At 47.2% G+C, this 26,677-nt stretch overlaps 1 protein-coding gene across 1 annotated transcript in view; it reads right to left on the bottom strand.

Moving 5' to 3' along the window:
- Window positions 1-26,677, bottom strand: part of FAAH2 (fatty acid amide hydrolase 2) — a 98,731-nt gene that overhangs the window by 12,231 nt on the left and 59,823 nt on the right. Inside the window, exons 7-8 of the mRNA XM_077465204.1 lie at window positions 17,464-17,583; window positions 15,103-15,202 (exon numbers count right to left, since the gene is read on the bottom strand). Of these exons, the coding sequence (XP_077321330.1) occupies window positions 15,103-15,202; window positions 17,464-17,583 (220 nt within the window). The remainder of the gene's footprint in view (window positions 1-15,102; window positions 15,203-17,463; window positions 17,584-26,677) is intronic.

Raw genomic sequence — 26,677 nt, 5'->3', positions numbered from 1 at the left:
CAGAAAAAAGGTACCGATATACATATCTGGTGGCATTGCTCAATTGTACAATCATTTTGGAAAAAAGATCTGATAATTACAAAATGTTTTGATCGTCCAATTTTTCCAGACCCAATTATAGCTCTCCTTAATTTAAAACCAGCCTTTCTGAATCAGAAACGATTCAAATTAGTTCTTACACTCCTGATAGCCGCAAAGCAGACTATAGCCAATGCGTGGAAAACAGATGTGGTGAATATTGCAGAAACCAAACGTAGAATGAATCAATCTTTCATCAATGCTAAAATGGACGCTATAGATAAAAACCAGATGACAAAGTTTGATATCATATGGAAACCCTGGATTAAATATTATACGTCAGATAATATTGACAACCAAGTTTTATCGTTATGGTGATTAAGATTTTTTATAGAATTACAACATTAGATATATAAAACCTCCTCCGGAGAATTATTCCCTCCCCTTCCCCTCCTATATACCTTTTATGTTCTTCCCTTACTATAAACATACTTTAGAAGTTATGGTCAAAACTTTAAAATCATATATTTTCTTTTAGACATATTTATATTTTCTTGGGATTAAAATGTTTAAAACTCAGCTATAAGAATGTTTTCAAATTCTAAAATATATAAAGGCCATTTATTGTCATTCCCACGAGAATATCTTGAAATTCTTCTTTGCTTTGTATCATCCGTACTTCAATATGTCTACTTTTTATTTCTGGTATCACATAATTTATCTTATATTCTGTACATGTAATTTATTTTAACATAAAATAAAAAATTTTGAACGAGAAAAAAAAAAGAGCATAAAATAAATATTTAAAAAAAAAAACTGGAGTTAGTACTCACCGGTAACTCCTTTTCCAGTGGGCTTCCAGGACAGCCCTTGAGAGGATGGAGTCCCTCCCATCGCCACAGGAAACATTGCCAATCCGTTCAAAAGGCGGACCTTCAGGTCCCTGGTCAGTCATTTACCAAGAACCGAAGGATGGAACTGTAAGAAACAACAACATAACCACAACAAACAACATCGTTATTGTATTAAGCTTGTGAAAAAAATAAAGGGTGGGATCGTGCTGTCCTGGAAGACCACTGGAAAAGGAGTTACCGGTGAGTACTAACTCCAGTTTTCCCCAGTTGTCTTCCAGGACAGCCCTTGAGAGGATCCCCAAGTACTTACCAGATTAGGGTGGGACCACGACCTGGAGGACTTTCCTCCCAAAAGCCTGATCCTGACTGGACATTAGATCCAGTCGATAATGTTTTGTAAAGGTGGAAAAGCTTGACCACGTGGCCGCCTTACAAATTTGCTCCGGGGTAGCACCAGCCCTTTCTGTCCAGGAAGCCGCCAATGCCTTTGTGGAATGGGCCCTAACACCCCCAGGAGGATCTTTGTCCATTGCTCTATAACCCTCTGCTATAGCTAACCTGATCCACCTAGCTATGGTGGCTTTTGAGGCCTTCTGTCCTTTGCGTTGACCTGAAAAAAGGACGAAAAGGGAATCTGAGATTCTAAAAACGGACTTGTCACTTTAAGGTATTCTAAAATGCAACGTTTAACATCCAACAAATTAAAGCTTTCCGCCTTCTTATTTGATGCATTCTGACAGAAGGAAGGAAGGAAGGACAATGTCCTGCGTCCTGTGAAATTTAGATGCCACTTTTGGCAAGAACCCAGGGTCTGTCTTTAGAATTACTCTGTCTTCCAAGATCTGTAGGAACGGTTCTCTTATTGAAAAAGCTTGCATCTCACTAACCCTACGGGTAGAAGTGATTGCTACCAACAGGACTGTCTTGAATGTGACCAATCTTAGAGAGGACTCTGATATAGGTTCGAAAGGAGATCCTAAGAAAGTTTTCAGAACGACAGCTAAATCCCAGGAAGGAGTTTGGTTGACTCTGACTGATTCATTTCTAGGTTTTGTAAAGCAATCTCTAGACGTAAAAGTACACGCTTAAGGCAGCTATCTGAAAATTGATAGTACTAGGGGTTAACCCCTTGTCTACCCCCTCTTGTAAGAACTGAAGGATATCAGCTGTGTGCATGCCCTTCCTCCCACAGTTGTCCAACCAACTATTGAATTTTCTCCAGACTTTCCTATATATAGCCCTGGTAGTTGGTTTTCTACTCTGTAACAGGGTCTGAATCACCCTATCCATCAGACCCTTACTTCTCAAGATTTCCTCCTCAGTAACCACGCCGAGAGGTTCAACAAGGTTACCTGAGGGTGAAAAAGAGGTCCCTGCGACAGGAGATCTCGTCTGCAGGGGAGTCTCAGTGGAGGCTGGTCCGACAGCTGTAGCAGCGTTTTAAACCATGGTCTTTTGGGCCAGTATGGTGCCACAAGGATTAAGCAAGTCTCCTCCGCAAGGAACTGCTAGAACCCTTGGGATAAGGTGGAGAGGCGGAAATGCATATGCCAGGCTGAACGACCATGGAGTTTGAAAAGCATCTACTGCCAAGGGACAATCCCCTGGGCATAGAGAGCAAAAATTTTTGACTTTTGCATTCGACCTGTTTGCAAAAAGATCCACTACTGGCCTTCCCCAGTGAGTTACTATCAGATTGAAAACTTCTGGATGTAGCGACCATTCTTGATTCGATACTTGTCGACTCAAGAAGTCCGCAGTGCAGTTCATCTCCCCCTTCAAATGAGTCACAGAAATGGATTTTAGATTGGACTCTGCCCACTAATATCAGTGGCCAGGCACATTTTTCAAACGAGGACTTCTGGTACCTCCTTGTTTGTTTAGATATGCTACAGCCATCATATTGTCTGAGCGGACCTGTAGATGATGACCCTGTAGCAAGGTCTGAAAGGCCAACATGGCCTTGAGGATTGCCGCTAACTCCTTCCAATTGGAGGAGAGAAGCCTCTCCTCCTGAGTCCACCGGCCCTGGGCCCAGTCTGAGTTGAGATGAGCTCCCCAACCCCAACTGCTCGCATCTGTGGTCAGAGTAGATGTGATGGGCAAGACCCAGAGAACCCCCTTGTTTAGGTTCCCTGCGTTCTTCCACCAGAGGGACTGTTTTATTCTTCTGGGAATTGATACCTCTTCCTCCAACTCCTTGCCCTTCAAGTGATTTAGCAAGAAACCCTGGAGGTCTCTTTGATGGAACCTGGCCCATTGCACAGCTGGAATGGCTTCCGTCATGAGGCCTAGCACTGACATGATCTCTCTGACTGTGCACTTGGAAGAGGTTTGGAGAAAAGAGATTCTGCGCCAAAGGTTCAAAATCTTTTCCTCCGGCAGAACTATCGTTTTCTCCACTGAGCTGACTTTGTAGCCTGGGTATAGGATCTCCTGAGTAGGAACAGTCTTGGATTTTTCCTGATTGATAATCCATCCCAGCTGTCCTAAACTGAGCTGTGTTAACTAAGTCCTGAGAGAGCTTTTTCTCAGAGTGGGCCGTCAGTAGTAAGTCGTCTAGATATGGAATGATCGAGACCGACTGAAGTCTTAACAAAACTAATGCTTCGAGAACTTTGGTAAAGCTTCTCGGGGAGGCTGACAGTCCGAATGGAAGAGCTCTGCACTGAAAATGATAAATCTTTGCATCTACCTGAATAGCCATGCGAATAAATTTCTGGCATTCCTTCCCTATAGGTATATGCAGATGGGCGTCCCTTAAATCCAGGGTAGCCATAAATACTCCCTCTTGGAGAAGATTCCTTATTGAATAGATCGATTCCATCCGAAACTTCTTGTATCGGATGGAGAGATTCAGAGGGCGTAGGTTCATAATCAGTCTGAACTTCCCGGACGGCTTTTTTACCACAAATATATGAGAGTAAAAACCGTCCCCCTGCTCCTGAACGGGGACTGGTGTCAATACCTCTTGATCCACCATTTCCCCTATCAACAAAGGTAAAGCCCTGGCCTTCTCTGAATGGCTCGGGAGTTTTGTTAACAGAAACTTTGAGGGTGGGCAGCTGTGAAACCCTTTCTTTATTATGTTTAAAACAAACTTGTTTGAGGTTATCTTCTCCCATTGTGGAAGAAAGCTCGATAACCTTCCCCCCCACAGGGAGCCTGACGTGGGGCTTAGTGGTCTGGCTGGGGCGGCTAAAAAGTAAGCCCCCTTTTCCCTTTCCTTTTTGACCTGTCCAGTGCTTTTTAGGCTTGAACTCCTCCCCTTTGGAGGGTTCCTTAAAGGGATGAAAAATTTTTCTTTGAAAATTTTTCTTTTTGATGGGAAAAGTCTTCTTCCTGTCTGCTGTCCTTTCTAAGGCAGTATCTAATTCAGGACCAAAGGCCAAATCCCCTGTAAAAGGGACACTACACAAACGAGATTTGGATGCCGTGTCCCCACCCCATGTCTTCATCCACACCGCTCTCCTAGCTGCCACTGAAAGTGCGGCTGTTTTAGCTGTAAATTTCACTGAATCAGTGGAGGCATCAGAGATAAAACTCGTGGCCTTAAAGAGCATAGGAAAGGTCTTTAATAGCTCAGCCCTAGGAGTGCCTGCTTTAAGATGCTCTTGCAGCTGTGATAGCCAGAACTCCAAATTTCTAGCCACACAAGATGTGGCTAAAGCCGGTTTTAACCCAGCCATGGAGGCATCCCAGGCCCTCTTTAGGACCACATCTGTCCTTCTATCCATTGGATCCTTTAGGTGACCCATGTCTTCGAAGGCCAAGTCAGATTGCTTTGAGACCTTGGAAAGAGGTGTGTCTAGTTTTGGATTCTTATTCCAGACCGCCTCTGGGCTCTCGTCAAAAGGGAACCTTCTTTTTAAGGAATTAGGAAAGAAAATTTCCTGTCTGATTCAGACCACTCCTTAAGAACCAGATCAGAAAGTACTTTATGTATGGGAAAAACCCTTGCCATCCTTTTCCCCAGAGCCTCATACATTAGATCATGCCTGGATAATTGAGTCTCCTTTTCATCAATTTCCAGCGTATCATAAATGGCGCTCAAAAGCTCCTCTACCTCCTCAAGAGAAAGCTTATACTTTGCGCCTTTGTTAGCTACAGCCTGATCCTCATCTTGATCCGAATCAACGTCAGAGGATTCAGGACTAATTAACGCGGGGCTATGCTCCCTGACTTTACAGGGCTCCCCGGAACTAGGTGTCATAAGGCATGGTGAGGAGGAGATTGTGGTTGCCTTAGTGGTGGCAACAGCTGTACCTACGTCCGTAATCAAATCACGAAGTGATTTAAAAGTTGAAGCCATTTCCTCTTTAAAGGGAGCCCAGAAACTTAGCCAAGGGGGAATCTGCCTCTGTTTTGAGAATGCCTGCAATACACTGTTTGCATAAGGCTTTACCAGAACCCGAAGATAACCTATTTCCACAGTCTGGACATTTTTTGCGGCCAGATTTATCTTCCCTTGGGGCATCCTTAGTCTGAAACAAGAAGAGGGAATCCTTAGTAATTAGACTTAATACGCTAGGAACACCTGTGCTGTACCACCACCACACACAATCACCCGACCTGTTAAGTGAACACCGCCCTGGTGTACTACAAGTCCCAGCCTTAGCACTACCACCAACCACCAGTGTAATGATGTGCCCAGCAGCCTACCTGGTTTTGACTGGTGCCTGCCTCCACTGGAGCGTCCTGGGGATTAGCCTCCATGGTCCCCCTTGAGATCCGGATCCCGCCGCTAGTCCGGTGCAGCTGGACGCTGGCGGGATCGAACAGGCACAGCGTGGGCTTTCCTCTTCCTCCCTGTGCCTTTCGGAGACCTGGAAGTCTCGGCACACAGGGATGACGCGGTTCCGCCGGAAATGACACAACGGCGTCTGACCCCCACCGCTATCAGCGCAGAGAGCAGAGGAGGACACAGGCTGCCGCACTGCTCTCAGGGGGAACTTGCATCAGCCTGACGCTGGCCACCTCGGCAACGTGTTCCTCCGGAGGAAACACAAATGACTAACCAGGGACCTGAAGGTCCGCCTTTTGAACGGATTGGCAATGTGTTTCCTGTGGCGATGGGAGGGACTCCATCCTCTCAAGGGCTGTCCTGGAAGACAATTATTGCAAAAAAATGTTTTCCCCAGTTATTTATTTATAGCAGGAAATGGGTCCACATAGACCAACAGGTTATATACTTTCCACATGGCTTACAGGTAAAGAGGCAGTACTGGTAATACAACATCAATTCCCTGCTAGCAATAACGTCAGGAATAATAAACAGCAGCATGTGGATTTAGAAATTCTCATCGTCCCTTGGTCTCACTTCCCAGTTTTCTTTTTAACTAACTAGGTATCTACGTCGATACCACTTCCAGTATATGGAGGAGGTGAAGCAAAGAAAGAGGAAGAACAGAGGGGCAAAGAGAAGAAAGAGGGAATATCCAGTATGGGGGGGGTAAAAAAAAAAAAAAAAAAAAAAAAAAAAAGGGTGATAAAGGGGGGAACAAGGTAGGTTACCCAATCATGGATTGTGCAGGTGACCAATCGGAATTTCAGATACGGGGCCTCTGTCTATGGCCCTCAGACTCAACATATCATTGTCACTGCATGCGGTATTACGTGGCTGTGTCAGACCCTCTCAGGGCTTGGCCCTCAGCCGAGTATATGAACACATTCCAACCTTGCCAGGTTTTAGTAAAGGTCTCCTCTCTATTTTGTGCTGTGAGGATAAGATCCTCCATTTTCCTGATGTCCTCCACTTTACCAAGCCATAGATCAATGGTCAGCAGGAGGGACGATTTCCAATGGAGTGGTATGCAGGCCTTAGCAGCATCAAGTAGGTGGCGGATCACGGATTTCTGGTACTTCCCGTCAGGGATATCAGAGGCATGTAAGAGAAAGAATGCTGGGCCGTAAATTGTTGTATTGTCTCACGCACCACTTTCCAGAAGTGCGTGAGTTTCAGGCATGACCAAAAGATATGCAGCATGGTCCCTTTATCTGCGAGACAACGCCAACATAGGTCTGATGTATTCGGGTAAAGCTGGTGGAGTTGCGAAGGGGTCCTATACCACGTGAAAGAATTTTGTAGTTTGTTTCCTGGATCTTGGCACAGATAGAGGATTTGTATGTAAATCAGAGAATACGCTGTCTCTTGGTGTTGTTGAATCGGCAAGCTAACTCTTTTTCCCAGTTAAGTAGTCCCGGGGGAGTAAAGTCTGCTGAGGGAGTATTTAAAAGATTGTAGGTCAGTGAAAGTGTGTGTGGGAGTACACCCGCGTCAGTGCAGAGCACCTCTAGGGCTGTGAGCATCTGAGAGTCTTCCCTGGGGGGTAGGATAGTAGAGAGGAAATGTGTGAGTTGGAGTGTCCTCAGGAAGTCTAGACGGAACAGGCCCATAGGATCTAGGAAATTCTAATTTTTCGCCCATAAGAATTCTGTAAATGCAGATCAAACCCTTTTAAAGAAGGCGGATGGTATATGTATAGGTAGGGCCTGCATCAGGTAGAGGATTTTTGGGAGGACAGACATCTTTAAGATGTTGCAGCATCCTATCCAGGAGTGCATGCCCGATTGTCATTGGGACAGAAGTGTTTTTATTTCCAATAGTAATGGAGGGAACTTAAGCTCGTACAGTTTCGACAGTGTATGAGGAATGTTCGTACCTAGGCACTTCAGAGCCCTGTTCGTCCACTTCAGGGCAAAGCTGGCTTGAAGGTGATTAACCACTTCCCACCCGGCCAATGCACATATACGGCCGGGTAGGAGCCGTCTACTTTTGATAGGACGTTCAGGAACGTCCTTCAGAAGGAGCGGGATCGTGCCCGCGTCACCCGGACACGGCGCATCTCAGATCGGCAGGAGGGCTCTGTGATTGGCCCTCCTGATCACATGACGGCCGTGTCCAATCACGGCTGTCATGTGATGTAAACAAACAGCCGGTTGCTAGGCAATCGGCTCCTCCTCTCCTCACACAGAAGTCATCGCTGAGGAGAGCAGAGCAGATCGCTGCAGCCGGCTGATGATCAGTGAGTATGAGCTGTTTTCTACAGTTTTTTACTCACTGATCATCAGTCTAGTGTAAACACACAACACACCACACAGTATAAACACAATGTCCCCAAAACATACATGTCCCCAAATAATAAAACATGTCCCCCACATATGTCCCAATGATTATCTGCACACATATGTACGTGATCACCTGCACACATATGTACATGATCATTTGCGTACATATGTCCGTGATCACACAAACCAATTATTATACACTTAACGGATTTTTTTTTTACCAAAAACATGTAGCAGAATAAATTTTGGCTTAAATTTATGACAAAATTTGATTTTATTGGATTTCTTTTAAAATAGAAAATATATTTTTTTTCCAAATTTCCGCTTTTTTTGCGCTTATTTCGCAAAAAATGAAAAAACGGAGTCGTGAATAAATAACACCAAAATAAAGCTCTATTTGTGCGAACAAAATGATAAAAATTTCATTTGGGTACAGTGTAGCATGACCATGCAATTGTCATTGAAAGCGCTAGAGCGATGAAAGCTGAAAATTGGGCTGGGAAGGAAGGGGGCAAAAGTGCCCTGTATTGAAGTGGTTAAGCTGCGCCGCCGGTATCTCCACGCCCATTGCCTCTGACCTGGTAAAGTTAATCTTTAAATTTTGAGAGCGTCCCGTAAGTTTTAAATTCCTGCATCAAATTTGGGAGGGATACCACTGGGTTTGAGAGAGAAAACAACAAGTCGTCCGCGTAGGCTGACACTTTGTGTTGGGTGTGTTTAACCGAAATACCCGTTATGTTCGGAGATAATCTAGTGTGGCATAGGAATGGTTCGAGGGAAAACGCAAAAAGGGGGTCAAATCGGGCAGCCCTGTCGCGTCCCATTTGCGATCCGGAAGGGTTCGGACAGTACCCCATTGGCCCTAACCCTGGCCGACGGTGTAGTACAGGGATCTGCAATTAGTGGACTTCCAGCTGTTGCAAAACTACAAGTCCCATCATGCCTCTGGGTGTCATGCTTGTGGCTGTCAGAGTCTTGCTATGCCTCATGGGACTTGTAGTTCTGCAACAGCTGGAGGTCCGCTAATTACATATCCCTGGTGTAGTATATATTGCATGGATCCATCCTAACATGTTGTTACCCAGTTCTATATGGCGTAGTGTGGCAGACATGAAATCCCAGCTCACCCTGTCAAAAGCTCTCAGCTTTTGTGCTGAGAGACACTTGGCCTGTTTTCCAACGTGGCAGTATGCAGCAGGTTCAGGACTTTGGTGGTCCCTAGTCTCCCTGGTTGGGACGAAGCCCACCGGATCAAGGTGTATCAGATCAGGGATGTATGACTGCAGCCTTGGAGCTATGATTTTAGTAAATAGCTTAAGATCCGTATTCAAAAGAGAAATTGGGCAATAGCTCCCGCACTGAGACTGGTCCTTGCCTTCTTTAGGGATCATTGCTATACGAGCCTGTAACGTGGCCTCATGGAGCTTGCCCCCCCCCTAGTAAGACCATTGAAAAGGTGAAGGAGATGATGTTCAAGGGACGGGAGTAGGGCCTTATAATATTGTAGTGTTGGGCCGCCAGGACCCGGGGCCTTCCCTCTTTTGGTATTACCTATTGCCTGTTGGATTTCGGGCAGTGTTATAGGTTCCTCCAAAACGCCCCGTATTTCCTTCGGCAGAGTGGGCATATTGGAAGAGGCTATGTAGTCGGCTATGTGCACAGGGGAGGGTCGGGCAGTGTCCAGGTGGTAGAGAGTCTCGTAAAAGGATTTGAATGCATTGGTAATTTGTTGGTGTAGCGTCCCCAAGGAGGAGAGAACATAAGGTATATAAGAAGCCGCTCATTGGGATTTCAGAAATTGCGCGAGTAATCTACCACATTTATTACCCGATTCGTAGATCCTTTTACGGGAGATCTGGAGCGCAGCCTTAGCTTTAAAGTGGAGAAGATAGTTTATCTGGTTACGTATCGTATCCAGCTCACTACCTAAAGGGAGTATTTGGTGTCTGTTTAGGTTTAGCTTCCAAGATTTGAAGCTTACCAAATAACTCGGACAATTGGGCGGTTCGCTGTCTTTTAAGTCATGTGCCGTGTTGTATCAGAACTCCGCAAATCATTGCCTTGTGTGCCTCCCAAACTAGGCCCGCCTCACAGTCCCCCATGCCGTTAGTATGGAAGTAATGGGATATTTCCTTCGTCACGTCTGCCAGTACCTCGGCGTCCTGGTGGAGGCTCTCATTGAGCCTCCATGGCTTCTTCTGTCCCCTGTAAAAGTCTGTCAAAGCATAGCGTAATGTAACTGGGGCGTGGTCAGACCACGTGATAGACCCAATGGTGGATCCTTTAACTGCCTGAAGTTGGTTGTGTGGCATCAAGAAATAATCGATGCGTGAGTACCCGTGGTGTGGCCTAGAAAAAAAACAAAAACAAAAAAAAAACGTGTAATCCCATTCCCCAGGGTGGAAGAGGCGCCATACATCCACCAATTGTGTGGCATGTAAGGCCGCATGTGCAGCTCTCCTCATGCCCCGGAGGAAGGAGGATAGCCCTGTGGCGGTGTCGTCTGTGGGTATTAAGGGGATTAAGGGGATGTTTAGGTCTCCGCCTATAATCAGTTGGCCTTCCGTAAAGTTTTAAAGTTTAAGTTTCTTTTCACAAACCGGTCTTGTCTGCTGTTAGGGGCGTATAATTTAGAAAGGGTAACCTTCACCCCTCCAACCAGGCCTTTAAGGAATAAAAACCTCCCCTCTGGGTCAGTTTTCAAGTCCAGCAGAGTCCACGGTACTCTGGCCGCTATTTGAATGGAGACCCCTCTAGATTTGGCCTCCGTGTATGTGGAGTGATAGACTGTCGGGTAGTATCTATTTTTCAAGATAAGGAACTTGTTGTCCCTAAAATGTGTCTCCTGTATTAAGACAAATGTCAGCATTCTGTTGTTTCATGTCGTTCAGCAGCATGCGTCTTTTCTCGGGGACGTTGCGTCCCTTCGCATTAAGGGTAAAAATATTAAGCACATCCATGATCAGGTCAGGGTAGAAGGAGAAGGAGTGGGAAGGGGGAGGAAAGCGGATAAAGGACGAGAAAGATAAAAGGAGAGCAATAGTGATAGATTAAAGGGGTCAGGAACGTGTGGGGGCGTGGCTGAGAGGGAAAGGACTCTCAGTCAGCACTGTCCAGCGGAGCTGTAGAACTAAAATGCAGCAATTGGCTGCTTCAATGCCCACCAGGTATACCTTGATGAAAGGCGTCAACCTAATTGGGGGAGTGTTCAGCACGGGCCAACGGGGAGTCTCCCCATCCCCCCCGGAGCCCCAGGCCATGGGTGCATGTGTACATGTTAATATGCCCATGCGGGCATGGCTGGTTTGGGGCAGAAGGATAGAAACCTCCCAACATTTGTGAAAGCTAAACATACCACAGAACTAGGCAAGAAATAACATTGCATAAAATACCTACAAAGTAGCTACACTGGCTGGAAACATAGCAAACTAGTTAATGCAAAACAGAGAAAACCATAAAACCTCTCTAAAACAACATTCCCCCCTGTCTGTCAATTTGGCACAGCTGCCCCCACACCCTCCCGGAGACAACATCAGATCCCAATAAGAGTAAGACATGGAGGGGGGGGGGGGAAGAGAGAGGGAAGCAGGGATGAGGGGGAACGGAGGAGGGATGGAAACAGAGGGACCCAGCCACCACCCCCCAGTCAGATATCCCCCCCCAGTCCCCACCCGACTGCAGTACGGCACCTGCCACATCGGCCCACCCGATCCCCACACAAGTTCCGGGATGTCACCCCACTCCGGGCGACCTCAAAAGAAAGCCAGTCGAGAGGATCAGGCATATGGGCCATGAGGGTCCCTGAAGTTGAAAGCTGCCCCATTCATCCAAGGGGCCGACAGCGCCTCTTCAGAGCATTATATGGGTGGCCTCATTACTCCCACAGGTGTGAGCATACATGGAGGAACGCCCGGGGTCGCCCAGGCACGCATCTCGGGCATGTCGTCAGCAGCCGCGGCGGCCATAGGGTGGGGGGCTAAATCCAGAAGAGGGGGATGCCAAACAAGGGAGAGTAATGTTGATGAGGAATACAAATTTCAGCCAGTGCAGAACATCATAAGATGTGCGAAAGGGTACAGTCATGTCTCACGCGATCCATTAACAGATGTGGACGTGGTTCGGGATCTCCGGGAGCGAGCTGGTAGGGCAGGTCTGCCTGACAGAGTGCCTAAGCGGCCTGCAGGGCGCTGGATCCTTGCTAGCCAGTTCGGCACCGGGACCGCCCCCAGGAAAGCAAAGAGGGCGGGGAGATCTGCGGTGTGCGTAATAGGAAGGAGCCGCTATCCGTGCAAAAGATGACTGTTAGGGGGTAGCCCCATCTTTATGTGCAGCTGTGGCGTCTCGCAACTTCAAGGGCCAGTTTCAGCACGGCGCTGTAGTGTGGCCCTGGATAGGTCCGGCAGTATCTGGATCTGCGCTCCATCAAAGTCGATGACCCCATGTTCCCATGCCTTCTTCAAGAGTACTTCCTTCTGTGCATATCGATGAAGGCGGCACAGAACATCGCGGGGTCTTGCCAGGTCCGTAGATCTGGGGCCCAGCACACGGTGAACCCGATCGATTTCCAGAGAAGGGGGCGGATTCCCAGGTGCCTGTGGAAGATGGCAGTAACAGTCTCTGCCAAATCCTATGGGCCCGTAGCCTCCGGGAGTCCCCGCAGCCGCAGGTTATTACGGCGACTGCGGTCTTCCATTTCCTCCAGATGAAGCTGCATCTCCTGCGCTACCGCTGCATGGGAATCCTGCGCATGTTCCAGGGCTTGCACCCTAGTCTCCAGCGAGGTGATCTGGGTTTCCTCAGAGGAGACCCGGTCCTCTATTGCGTGCAGCTCTGCAGGATTAAGGCTTCAATGTCCGCTCTTGTGGGTAGGGCCTCAATGTTTGCCCTCGTAGGTAGGGCCCGTAGCATTCTGCAAAGTTCATCGTCCTGGTTTGTGGTAGAGCTGGCCATCTCAGACCGTGACATGGTTGGAGCCCCTAAAAGGGGGTCCGAGGTGGATGCAGTGGGGAAGCTCTGTGTCTCAGTCTCAGGGGGGACTGTTTCCGTGTTAGATCTCCGAGGCATGGCGGCGATGACACCTGGGGGAAGTGCAAGGGCTCCCTCTGAAGAAACGCTGGATACCGGGCTGTGAGGGTCGGCTGTGTGTCCCGCAGGTCGCTGATCATGTCCTGTATCGTTTGGGAGTGTTCATGCCGAGATCACATCTGATGTTGTGTTGTGGCCTGTATGGTCCAGGTCAGGCAGGGGCCCCCCCCCAGGGCTTGTTTTCACCCAGCCATCAGCAAGTCGCAACCACCGGGGAAGGGTGGTAACATGTTAAGGGATGTAGGGACTTCTCTGTGGGCACCCTACTCCTCCCACCCTTGGTCCGGAAATGTCGCTGAGGGGCAATCGGGTACGTCTCCTGAGACCCACAAGCCCGCCCTCCCCAGAGACAAAGCCCACCAGCAGTCTCTCACAGTGTAATAATGTGTAGGTGAAGGGGGGCTCGGCTGTGTGGCTGGAGGACTGGGCTTATGGAGGCCCAGATAGAGTCCAGTGTGCGGTGTCACAGGCCTCAGCTGATAAAATCCTTAAGCCACAGGCTGTGGCAACACACCAGGCAGGGGCTAGGGCCTAGGAGGCGGCGTGGGGAGGTGTTCAATGACCCTGGGGAAGGCCGGAACAACATCCAGCGGGGACGCCGCCCCAGGAAACAGTGGGGATGTGGAGGCTGGACTAGGCCGCGCTAGGCCCGAGCGGATCGCCGCGTCGCTGGGCCCCAGCAAGGCCTCCCGGGCACGCTCCGCCTGTCTCCGCTCAAGAATGGGGGTTTGTCGAGGGTCCCCTACCTCTGTCCCAGCTGTGGTGGCTCCGGCAGGCTCCTGGGCCGCAAGATGGCGACGGCCACGGAGAGCCAAAAGATCAATTCCACCGCGTGCCGCCTGCGATCCTCAGCAATACCAGCCTGGTATGCCTCCGGGGACCGAGCAGGCCGGTTTTCGTGCTCCGATGTGGGCTCGTAGTGCCCCGATGGTCTTGGATTAGCAGCGGTGGACCGGAGCTCCCTATGGACGCGTCCGGACACGCCCCCCTCCCTTTTAATTACTTAATTTTTTTTACATACTCTAGTCATCACTCACTGTTGCTGATCACCACCACACCAGCTATATGATGACACTGCACTGGTGACAGTATGCATGAAAAAAAAAAAAAAACAAAAAAAAAAAATAAAAAAAAAAAAAGTAAAAAAGGGAATGGTGAAAAAAAATAAAAAAAATTCAGATTTCTTCCTTTTCCAAAAGATTGTGGCAAAAATCACAACTTCAAGCCATGCCTCTTACTAAATACCTGGACTGTCTGCTTTCAAAAAAAATTGGTTAATTGGGGGTCGGGGGGGGGGGGGATTTGTACTGTCCTGGCATTTTCAAGAAATGAGATTGGCCGTCAGTACATCAGGATGTATCGATTTTCAGATATAGAATCCACAAACTATGGGATATATAACTTTCCTACAGACTAAATAATATACACAGATTTTGGGTTATTTCTATCAAAAGAAAATCTAGCAGAATACACTTTGGTCTAAATTTAGGAAAAAACATTATTTGCAATTTAGAAAAATGTTAGGTTTTTTTATTTCAAATTTTTCGATCGATTTTCATTTAGTCCCAAAAAAAAAAATTTTAATAAAAAAATCAAAAGAAAGAAAACCCCAGTGGTGATTAAATACCACCAAATTAAAGCTCTATTTGAAAATACATTATAAAAATGTCATGGCTACAGTGTTGCATGACCGCAAAATTTCCAATCAAAGTGTGACAGTGCTGAAAGCTGAAAATTGGCCAGCGCAGAAAGGGGGTGAAAGTGGAAAAAAAGATTGTACAGACCTGGACCACTGTTGTCCCTTTCAGGAAACCCATCCTGAAAAAAGCCATGCTCATCTCAGGAGTGCCTGTAGATGAGGCGAGTGAGGAGATCAGCATTGTTTAAGCCGGTCACAGACGGCATGATTCAGCAGGAACCGGCCAACTGTCGATCTATCTATGGGCAAAGGCTGGCAGACCCTGCTATACCACCCACTAAAAAGTGATCCACTGCTCATTGGGTGGTAAGCATTGGCAAGAGCTCTTTCAGCATATAGTCAGGTTGACAAAGCATGTCAAATTAGAATTCTTCTTACCTATTGCTGGTATTGTGTGCTTGGATAGGCCGAATATCCATTTCACCAGTTCCCAGCTGGGCCATATCCGCTTTCCATCAGACATCAGATCTGTAAAACTCTTTAAAAAAAGAAAAGAAAATATGAAGCAAATCATATCTCGTCGTCCATCCTTGTAAAGCCTGCTGTATGCACAGCTAATAAACAGAACTATGGTGTGAGGAAGCTATGACTAAGGCCTTTCGTGGCCGAAACATATTAGCACTGTCCTGTCTGTGGATTCTACCCCGTTATTTAGATTGCGTAGTCCAAAGGGTTGCATACGTAATCTGAAGAAGTGCCTTGGTAAGGTGAAACACATTTTCTCTGTGCTTTTACCCTATGAAGGGAATAAAGGTGTCAGTTTTTCAAGCATCAGTGGAAAATATCTGCTGCTGAGTTCTCCCTATGGAGCCGGTTAACAAATCTCCTTTGCAGCTGAGGAGTGCACTGCACAGAAACCCTGTGCATCTCATGCTCTGTTCAGGGCCGAATTCAGGCATAGATTTGGCCCTGAAATGGGGAACTGGGACGCACAGCTCTTCTGTGCGATCCTCGGCCGGTTCCTGTGTCAACCTGGCCTTAATAAACTGAGATCAGCGTCGATCCTCAGGATCGCCGCTGTTCAAAGTCTCAGATACCAAAGAGAGCCCTGTATTCATGTCTGTGCAAGGATCTCCCTGCTTCACCCACTCTATGGTTCCTCAACCTCTAAGGCTGCTTTTTGACCGTTCTCTCCATCATATCATAGTGTAGGGGCAGTGCCAACATGAGGAAGCAAAGCCCTACCCACACCAGGATGTCCACCGCAATACAGCTTTGGCGATGTTACTATTGTAATGCTGCTTGCTGGAGACTCTGACCTAGGGAAGCAAAGCCCTGCCTCTACTGGGATGGCCACCTCCATACAGATGTGGTGAGGTCACTACTGTAAACGCTGCTTGCTGGAGGTTCTGATCTAGGGCAGTAAAGCCCTGCTTCTACCAAGATGGCCATCTCCATACAGCTTTGGTGAGGTCACTACTGTGATGCGGCTTGCTGGAGACTCTGACCTAGGGAAGCAAAGACCTGCCTCTACTGGGATGGTCACCTCCATACAGATGCTGTGAGGTCACTACTGTAACGCTGCTTGTTGGAGGCACTGATCTGGGGAAGCAAAGCTCCGCCTGTGCCAACATGGCTGCCTCTGCACAGAGACAGTGCGGGACAATCAGTGAAGGAAGAAAAATCATCTGCAGGCAGACTACTGGTGAGAAGGAGGAGTAGGAGGAGGGATCGATGATCATGTGTCCACTGTGTATGGTTGCCAAATTAGTCAAATAATCAGGTGCCACCAGCTACTGATCGTTAGCAAGGACTGACAGCGATTTGTGCTAGCTCAGTCTCTGAAACATCAGACATTAACGCCCTACCTTTTAGCGCCACACATGTGCTGCGTGGGTTGCAACAGCTAAAGTGGAACTCTACTTTCATAGAAGAAAAAAAATAAATAAAAATAGGATATTCAATTACTACACAAGTCATATTGTAATTAAAGGTCGTTAAAAAAATCCCTTCCCTTTTCAATCTGCACCCGCTGTAATCTTCTGTAAAATGCAACATGGCTGTGTGGAGGTGTTCCGTATACAGAACTCCGCCCCCTCCAAATATATGTCATTTGCTGCTTGTGTGATTGGCTCACTAATTTTCCCAGAAGTCTGCACTAAGATACAAGATTTTGAGCATCCCCTGCAACAAAAATGTAATTTTACGCAAGATTCTCCCAAAGAGAAATCACGTCTAACGGGACGCAGATCCTGTCACTTTCCTTATTAGAACCCTGCAGGTGCAGCAGCTGATTGATAATTATAAAAATTGCTCCTATTCACATTCACTCTGAACATGTAACAGAGAAACAGTTATTTCTTCAGAACAAAAAAAAGGTAGGAATCTGTAACAAAGTTTGTTACAATCCCTGCAATATACAGAGATCACCCAGATAGGAAGAAGTTTTTATTTTTTCACCTCAACAAACGTGGAGTTACTCTCTAGCTATTTAGCTACTTATAATATCAAATCTGGTTTCTTTCATGATGCTACTAAGGCCTCCAAATTACCATTGTCTGTTAATATTTATAATATGGTGGCAGTCTGCATGTAGATGGTGGCACCCTCTCCTGGTTATATTTATAATGTGGTGGTAGTCTGCACGTAGATGGTGGCGCCCTCTCCTGGTTATATTTATAATGTGGTGGTAGTCTGCACGTAGGTGGTGGCGCCCTCTCCTGGTTATATTTATAGTTTTGTGGCAGGCTTTATTCCAAGGCACTCCAATAAAAAAAAAAAAACAGGGACAAGTTTTACCTCTCCTTGGTCCCCATCTAAAGACATCACAGCAGACCAGATTTGGAAGGAATACCGCATGTTGTAGATGTTGATGGGCTGAACGCTGACTCCAAGCGAAGTCTCTAAATGCTGGACCACCTGTGAAGGGATATTGTTCATTAAAGTGATTGTAAAGTCTTTATGTTATTTAAAAAAATAAATAAAAACCACATACGTTATACTTGCCTTTCTTTGTGCAGTTGGTTTTGCACAGGGCAGCCAAGATCCTCCTCTTCTCAGGCCCCTCTTCGCTGATCCTGGTCCCTCCCTCCTGTCGCGTGCCCCCCACAGCAAGCAGCCCCCCCCCCCTCTCCCCTAATTGACAGCAGCGGGAGCCAACGGCACAGCTGCAGTGTCTTAGCCAATCAGGAGGGAGAGTCCCAGAAAGGCCCAGAGACATCGAGTGGACAGAGATTAGGGGGGGTTGCTGCAAAAAAAAAAAAAAAAAAAAAAAAAAAAAAAAGATTAAAAAAAAAAAGCTCTGTCTTAATGCATAGAATGCATTATGATAAAAAAAAAAAAAAAAAAAAAAAAAAAAAAAAACACACCCCCACACACCTTCTGCCTATACAACCCCTTTAAAAGAATTTCCCTAAACCCGCTAGATTTTGGTAACCAAGGAAGAGATTCAATCTCAACGTGGAGTGAGAATCGCGTATATTAAAAAGGTACACTCCAGGCAGAAAAAAAAAGACACGGATTTACATTGACACATCAATAGATGTCATTTCAAATTCTGGCAGTGTATACATTTGAATGCATCTCGGGAGAAGCTGCTTTCAGCCCCTGTACAGCAAACCTCAGAGAAAGAAGCAGCACAAGGAGCAAAGTTTGGTGTCCTGCAGTGCTCATATGACAACATGAAGCATGCTGATAGGAGGAGACAGCAGAGTGACAGGGAGATGAACTCATCACTCTGCTTCCTCTATTGCTGTCCAGTCACAAGATGGGGAGACACACAACTTGTAACCGCTACTGAAGTGCAAAGTATTAAGCATTTGAATTTTTTTTGGAAGCAGACAGGAATGATGTATGGGTCAGCAAAGAACTACAGAGCACAGCCGCCATTCCAGTCTAATACACTGCAGTAGTCTTTAACCTGCCCAAGCTGTCCCTTTAACTCAGGGATATGCAAATAGTGAACCTCCAGCTGTTGCAAAACTACACGTCCCATCATGCCTCTGGGCTTCATGCTTGTGGCTGTCAGAGTCTTGCTTTGCCTCATGGGAGTTGTAGTTCTGCAACAGCTGGAGGTCCGCTAATTGCATATCCCTGCTTTAACTACTCGCCAACCGCCCTATAGCCCTTTTACGGCTACAGGGCGGCAGATCACCTACAGTGAGAGGAAAATAAGTATTTGACCCCCTGCTGATTTTTTACGTTTGCCCACTGACAAACAAAATGATCAGTCTATAACAGTGATGGCGAACCTTGGCACTCCAGATGTTTTGGAACTACATTTCCCATGATGCTCATGCACTCTGCAGTGTAGATGAGCATCATGGGAAATGTAGTTCCAAAACATCTGGGGTGCCAAGGTTCGCCATCACTGGTCTATAATTTTATTGGTCGGTTTATTTTTACCAGTGAGCGGCAGAACAAAAAAAAAAAAAAAAAAAAAAATAATATCCCCCCCCCAAAAAAAAAAAAAAACACACACAACAACAACACACACACGCACGCACGCATTTCAACCAAGTTATAAATGGATTTGCATTTTAACCACTTGCCATCCACGCTATAGCCGAAAGATGGCTATGGCATGGAATTCATTTGCCGGGAGGGCGTCAATGGACGTCCTCCCATGCTCAAACGACCTGCACGCCCTGTGATTAGTGAGTCTATGAGACTGGATTGGAGTAAGGTGTCGATCACGACCCCTTACCACGTGATCAGCTGACAGCTGATCATGTGATGTAAACAGAGCCGGTAAATCGGCTATTTTTTCTCCTCATGCGGATAGCGTGAGGAGGGGGGGGGGGGGGGGGGAAGGCAATCACGGGCGGCTGCGAGAGGGACAACAGTCCCAATCATGAAGGTACCTAGCAGTGCCCACCAGCGCCCAGAGTACCACCTATAATTAATCAGTGCGTCATTGCCAGTGCTGCCTTGTCAATACCACCTACCAGTGCCCTCTTATCTGTGCCCATCAGTGCAGCCTCACCAGCGAACATAAATGAAGGTGAAAAATTACCAGTTTGCAAAATGTTATAAACAAACTTTTTTTTTTGTTTCGCAAAAAAATTAAAAACCCAAAACTGATCAAAATACCACCAAAAGAAATGATAAAAATTTTGAGTACAGTGTTGTATGACTGCGCAATTGTCATTCAAAGTGTGACAGCGCTGAAAATCGGTCTGGGCAGGGGGGGGGGGGGGGGGGGGGTTTAAGTGCTTGGTAAGCAAGTGGTTAATGAGTGAAATAAGTATTTGACCCCTTATCAATCAGCAAGATTTTTGGCTCCCAGATGTCTTCTATACAGGTAACAAGCTGAGATTAGGAGCATTCTGAAAGGGAGGAACTCCGCTTTAACCATGTCCTGCCTGCCATCAATATATGGCGGCTGTTTGAAGGGGGAATACCATTGTTTTGGCAACAGATAGCTACCATAACCCCCGTAACCTTTTCTTCAGTGGGCGGTCGGCTTTCAGATAAAAAAAAAAAAAAAAAGTGGTCTCAGGCGGATTCCCCGCAAGATCACTTTTAAAATCGAGGCAATAGAGGACCCCCCGCCACGCTTCGGTCTTCGCCCCCCACTCAGCTCCTTAGCATTGGAGGGCGGAAGAGATGTCAAACGTCACTTCCGCCCAAATGCTCTTAAAAGGGGATTTTACCTTTTTTTGTACAAAAACCAAAATTTTTATTTTTTTTTATTGCATTTTAGTGTAAATATGGAGGAGATGTGAGGTATTTTTGACCCCCAGATCTCACATTTAAGAGGTCCGGTCATGCTTTTTCTCCATTACAAGGGAGGTTTACATTCCTTATAATAGAAATAAAAGTGACACACATACATACATACATATATATATATATATATATATATACACATACATACATACATACATACACACACATACATACATATATATATATATTTGTTTTTAAAAAGAAAGTATAAAAATAAGTAAAATGAATAAGAAATTTTTTTTTTTTTTTTTTTAAAGTGACCCATCCTGCCGAGCTCGCGTGCAGAAGCGAATACATACATAAGTCCTCCCCCCCCCCCCCCCCCCCCGCATATGAGAACGGAGTTCAAACCACACGTGAGGCATCACCACGATTGGTAGAGAGAGAGCAATAATTCTAGCCTCAGACCTCCTCTAACTCAAAACTAGTGACCTGTAGAATTTTTGCAACCACTTAAGGACTGGGCCTCTTTTTCAGACTCGGCGTTTACATGTTTAAAACAGTTTCTCTTATATTCACCAACCAACACCGCTCCTCAAAATGGGTTGTCAGCCCTGTCACTGGAGATTACTAGGCAAGTTGTAATACAACACTTCAGAACTTTTAGTTCCACCCAGGGGGCGGTCCCTAGGCTACAACCCCACAGCCTGCTCTAGCAGACTCAGTTTTTTCTTGCCTAGTGAGGAGATAAGACCTAGGAACCCTACAGGCCGGTGTGTGTGTGTGTGTGTGTGTGTGTGTGTGTGTGTGTGTGTGTGTGTTCCTCACCTGTTTTTTTTTTTAGCTGTGCTGGGTGCCTGGGTCCTGCAGCTTAGTCCCGCTGGATGCCTGTGTAGTCATGTTCTCTCTTGTCCCCCCCATAGCGCTGTCCGGTGGCCATTTTAAGTATGGGCAAGGGTCAAACTGGCTTCAGGCAGCCATTTTCCTTAGGGATGCACCGAAATTTCGGCCGCCGAAACATATCGGCCAAAAATGGTGTTTTCGGCAAAATGCCGAAAGGAAAATCTTGCCGATAATGGGGGCAGGGCCTGTGCGGGGCTCCGCCCCCTGGTGCCGCCCATTGCACGGGTGTTTTCCTGGCTCGTCCCCAGTCCTCTGTCCTCCTTCCTCCCTCCTCCCGCCCGACAGTGCGGTGATCTCCGTGTGTCACGGAGCTGTGCATTGAATTGCCCAGGCGGCTGCAGTAACAAATGTCCCGCCTCCTGTGACAGACGGTACACTGATCCAATGGCGGGACATTGAATCAGCGTGACATGATTACAGGAGGCGGGACATTGTTACTGCAGCCGCCCGGGAAATTCAATGCACAGCTCCGTGACACACGGAGATCACCGCACAGATCCGGGCATGGGTGAGGCTGCATTTAGACACTGCATAAGGGGGAAAGAGTGTGCCCAGGGCAAGCATTGCAGAGTTTTGTCTGCAGCTAAATCAAGTTTTTTGTGCCCACAGTGCTGCTGCATCCAAAAGTCATTTGTTTGCCTCTGAGACTATCTACCTCTGGCCACTAGTGTGAATGGAGCCATGCTATATAAACCAGGTCACAGGACAAAGGCTGTACTCACTTTATTGACCATATAAAAAAAAAAAAATAATAATAATCTTAATTTTGACCCAGCTAGTTTTTTATTGCCATGTGATAGAATGAGGAAGGGTTAAGTTATTGCTAGTAGAGGTAACGATATGAGTATTCCCAATAGAAGTCTGTTGGAATGGAACAAGGTAGCTTGCTTGGGGCCAGTTCACACCAGATGCAGTTCCGTGTGCTTTTTTTTTTTTTTTTGCACAAAATGCATGCACAGTGTTTTCCATGTATTCCAATGGCTCTAGTTCACACCATGCAGTCAGTTTCCACACCGGAAACTGACTGCATGGTGTGAACTAAAGCCATTGGAATACATGGAAAACACTGTGCATGTATTTTTATCAGGCAGGCTGCATCTGAGGGGGAACTGGTGAGGCTGCTTTGATCTCCTGTACCATGTCCGCAGTCTCGGACCATCTCCTGTACCATGCCTGCAGTCTGACCAGCTCCTGTACCATATCCCCAGTCTCTGACCAGCTCCTGTACCATGTCTGCAGTCTCTGACCAGCTCCTGTATCATGTCTGCAGTCTCTGACCATCTCCTGTACCATGCCTGCAGTCTGACCAGCTCCTGTATCATGTCTGCAGTCTCTGACCAGCTCCTGTATCATGTCTGCAGTCTCTGACCAGCTCCTGTACCATATCCCCCCAGTCTCTGACCAGCTCCTGTATCATGTCTGCAGTCTCTGACCATCTCTTGTACCATGTCTGCAGTCTGACCAGCTCCTGTACCATGCCTGCAGTCTCTGACCAGCTCCTGTAATATGTCCCCAGTCTGACCATCTGCTGTATGAAAATATTTAAAAAAAAAACAGTCATTTTCGGTATCGGTTTTCGGCCTAGTGTATTTTTCATTTTCGGTATCGGTTTCGGCACCAAAAAACCCATTTGGTGCACCCCTAATTTTCCTGGTGATTCCCTATTAAGAACACCGGCGGCCATTTTCTTGTAGCCGGACCACATTTTTGTGCTCTAGGAGCTGCCCCTGTGCCCTCTGCTTCCTGTTTGGTCATCACAGGGCGCAGAGGAGGTTTTCCTGTGTTCTGAACAAGTGTGTGATTGCCCACAGTTCGTTCACCGATCATGTGACCGGCCGGCCACCGACAGTTTTTTCGCTGGGGATCATCAGGCATTGCGGTAATAGGCCCAGGGTGGTGAGTCCAGCGGGTTAGAGCCCCTCAGCCAGCAGCAGCAGGAGGGTGGGACTGTCACTGTCCTAAGTCTCCTTCGGGTGGCAGACAGGGTAGGATGAGAATGGCTTCAGAAACTGGTGTTTCTTCCCCCGAAATCCAGGCAATTGCAACCGGGTCACCTGCGGACTGCACGGACCTTATGGACACCCTTATGGCGGTCCTCAATTAGTTCGTTGCCAAGATAGAGGCGGTACGTGGGAATAAAGGAGCTAAAAAGTGGCCCCTGCCCCCCCCCCCCCCCCCCGTCTTCTGGGGAGAGCTGACGCAGACTCGGGTCCTGACCCGTTCTGTCTTGTCCATGCGCGATAAAACGCTAGTTGGAGCACTTATCACAGCTGTGCTCGATACCCAAAGTACTGGCTCCAGCATTGCTGAAACAACGTGGGATTGCGATCGTGGGCTACCTAGACGATCTCCTCCTGAGAGCTTCTTCCGCCTCAAGATTAGAGGAGGATGTGGCGATCACCATGCAGACCCTGCAAGAATTTGGGTGGCTGTTAAACCTAAAGAAGTCGGTGATTGTACCAACCCAGCGTCTGGAATACCTAGGTTTGCTGTTGGACTCTAGGGAAGCGAGAGTTTTTCTCCCTTCAGACAAATTGCGGACTCAGGTCTGCGGTGAAACTGCTGATGCACCGCAAGTGGTCGTCACTCCGATTTTGCATGCGAGTACTGGGACTCATGGTGGCCTCCTTCGAGGCAGTACCCTTCGCCCAGTTCCACACCAGAGTACTGCAGAAGGAGAACTTGTTGAAATGGGTCAAATCTCAGTTGTCCCTGGATCGACAGATCCAGGTGAGCCAGCCAGTCAGGGACTCTGATCTGGTGGTTGAGGTCCCTGGTGATTCAGTCCGGAAAATTGTTCCTTCCTCTGAAATGGACAGTGATCACTACGGACGCCAGTATATCAGGCTGGGGTGGAGTGATGGGGATTCAGTCGGCTCAGGGCCTCTGGTCGACGAAAGAATCCAAGTTGCCAATCAATCTGCTCGAATTGAGAGCGATCAGGCTGTGCCTCCACACATGGTCGATGAGTCTTCAAGGGCGTCCGATCAGGATACAGTCGGACAACGCCACAGCCGTGGCGTACATAAATCAAGGGGGAACAAGGAGCTCAGCCGCTGCTCGGGAGGTCGCTCACATACTTCGTTGGGCAGAGCGACACGTATCAGCCATTTACATCCCGGGGGTGGAAAATTGGCAGGTGGACTATCTGAGCTGACAGATGCTGGAGGAGAATAAGCATTGCATCCAGAGATATTCAGGCTGATGTGCCTGAAGTGGGGGGGAACACCAGATGTGGATCTATTGGCCTCCCGTCTCAATCAGAAGGTGCCAAGATTCGTGTCCAGGACAAGAGATCCATGGGATCAGTACCAGCTGATCTACGCCTTTCCGCCACGGAAACTTGCCACGTCTGCTTCGCAGAGTGGAAGCCGAGGGGATTCCAGTAATCCTGGTTGCCCCAGATTGGCCTCAGCGGCCCTGGTACGCAGACCTGGTGCGTCTGGTGGCAGACGCTCCCTGGCGACTGCAGTTGCGAGGGGACCGCCTATCTCAAGGTCCAATCTTTCATCCTGCTTTACCATCGCTGGCTTTAAACAGGATGGCTATTGAGAGCCAGGTGTTGAGGAACCAGGGTCTGTCGGACTTGGTGATTCCAATGTTGAGGGCATGGAAATCATCTTCTCTGAAGATATACCATCGTACCTGGAAGGCCTACATCTCCATGTGTGAGGAGAAAGGGTGGCATCCGCATTCCTTTTCCATAGCAAGGATCCTGCTGTTTCTCCAGCAAGGAGTAGACCAGAGATTGGCATTGAGCACCATCAAGGGGCAAATCTCAGCCTTGGCTGTCTTTTTTTCCAACAACCCCTGGCATCGCACTCCTTAGTGGGTACCTTCGTTCAGGGGGTTCGACATGTTGTCCCTCTGGTGCGCCCACTGTTATCCTCATGGGATTTGAACCTGGTTTTGTCGGTGCTTCAAAAAACGGTGTTTGAAAATATCAGGGAGATTCCCCTATTGACTCTTTCCCAGAAAGTGCTCTTTCTAGTGGCCATCACATCGGCCAGGAGGGTTTTGGAATTGGCAGCCCTGTCTTGCAAGTCGCCTTATATGATCATCCACAGGGATAAGGTGGTGTTGCGTCCGCAACCATCCTTTCTACCGAAGGTGGTCTCGGCTTTTCATATCAATGAGGACATTGCATTACCAACGTTGTGTCCCAAGCTGAAGCACCCCAAAGAGGTGGCCCTTCACGCTCTCGACATGGTTAGGGCTCTGAAGGTGTATTTGTCTGCCACGGCTCCCTTTCGGAAGTCAGACTCACAGTTTGTTTCAATGGCTGGACCAAAGAAGGGTATGGCGGTCTCTTCGGCCACCATTTCCAGGTGGATCAGACAGATTGTAGTACAACCCTGCGCCTTGAAGGGGCAGGTGCCCCCCTTTCCGGTCACGGGCCACTCTACAAGGGCAATCGGAATATCTTGGGCCTTCGGACATCAAGCGTCGGTCGCTCAGGTGTGCAAGGCCACGACCTGGTCGTCTGTCCATACGTTTACCAAGTTCTACAAGGTAGACGTCAGTGCATCGGCTGATGCCTGCTTTGGCCGCAAAGTTTTGCAGGCGGCCGTGTAGTTGCAATTCTATATGCAGTCGATATTTTTTTCCTGGTTTTCGATAAAAACGCAGTACTGTTATAGTAATGCACTGTTGCATTACTTCTGCAATTGGTTGCGGTCTTTGGGATCACTCCTGTTGAGGATACCCGGTTATGTGGTGATGTTTTTCCACACACTGTTTTTTTGTGGGTTTAGTTTCACTAGTTCCCACTTGCCATGGTGGATGAAGTTTTTATGCTGTTTTTCCCATCCCTCGTTTGGCATTGCTTGGGGACGTCCCATTTTTTTTAGAGAGAGGAACTGTGTCGGTTGGTGAATATAAGAGAAGATTTTTGTACTCACCTTAACCACTTCAGCCCCGGACCAATTGTTAGCCTAAGGACCAGAGGTCTTTTTACAATTTCGCACTGCACTGCTTTAACTGGTAATTGTGCGGTCATGCAATGTTGTACCCAAACTAAATTTGTGTCCTTTTCTTCCCACAAATAGAGCTTTCTTTTGATGGTATTTGATTGCCTCTGCGATTTTTATTTTTTGCGATATAAATGGCAAAAGACCGAAAATTTTGAGAAAAAAAAATAAATAAAAAGATATTTTCTACTTTTTGTTATAAGGAAAATCAAATAAACTCAATTTTAGTCATACATTTAGGGCAAAATTTATTCAGCCACGTCTTTAGTAAAAAAAAAAAAAGTCAATAAGTGTATATTTATTGGTTTGCGCAAAAGTTATAGCGTCTACAAACTAGAGTACATTTTCTGGAATTTACACCGCTTTTAATTTATGACTGCCTATCTCATTTCTTGAGGTGCTAAAATGGCAGGGCAGTACAAACCCCCCCCCCAAATGACCCCATTTTGGAAAGTAGACACCCCAAGAAA

Source organism: Lithobates pipiens, unplaced genomic scaffold (assembly GCF_037356315.1).
Source record: "Lithobates pipiens isolate NorthernLeopardFrog02 unplaced genomic scaffold, aLitPip1_a1.2 Scaffold_1, whole genome shotgun sequence".
Classification (NCBI taxonomy): domain Eukaryota; kingdom Metazoa; phylum Chordata; class Amphibia; order Anura; family Ranidae; genus Lithobates; species Lithobates pipiens.
The sequence above is the reverse complement of the archived record's forward strand: the minus strand, read 5'-3'. Positions and strand labels throughout refer to the sequence as shown.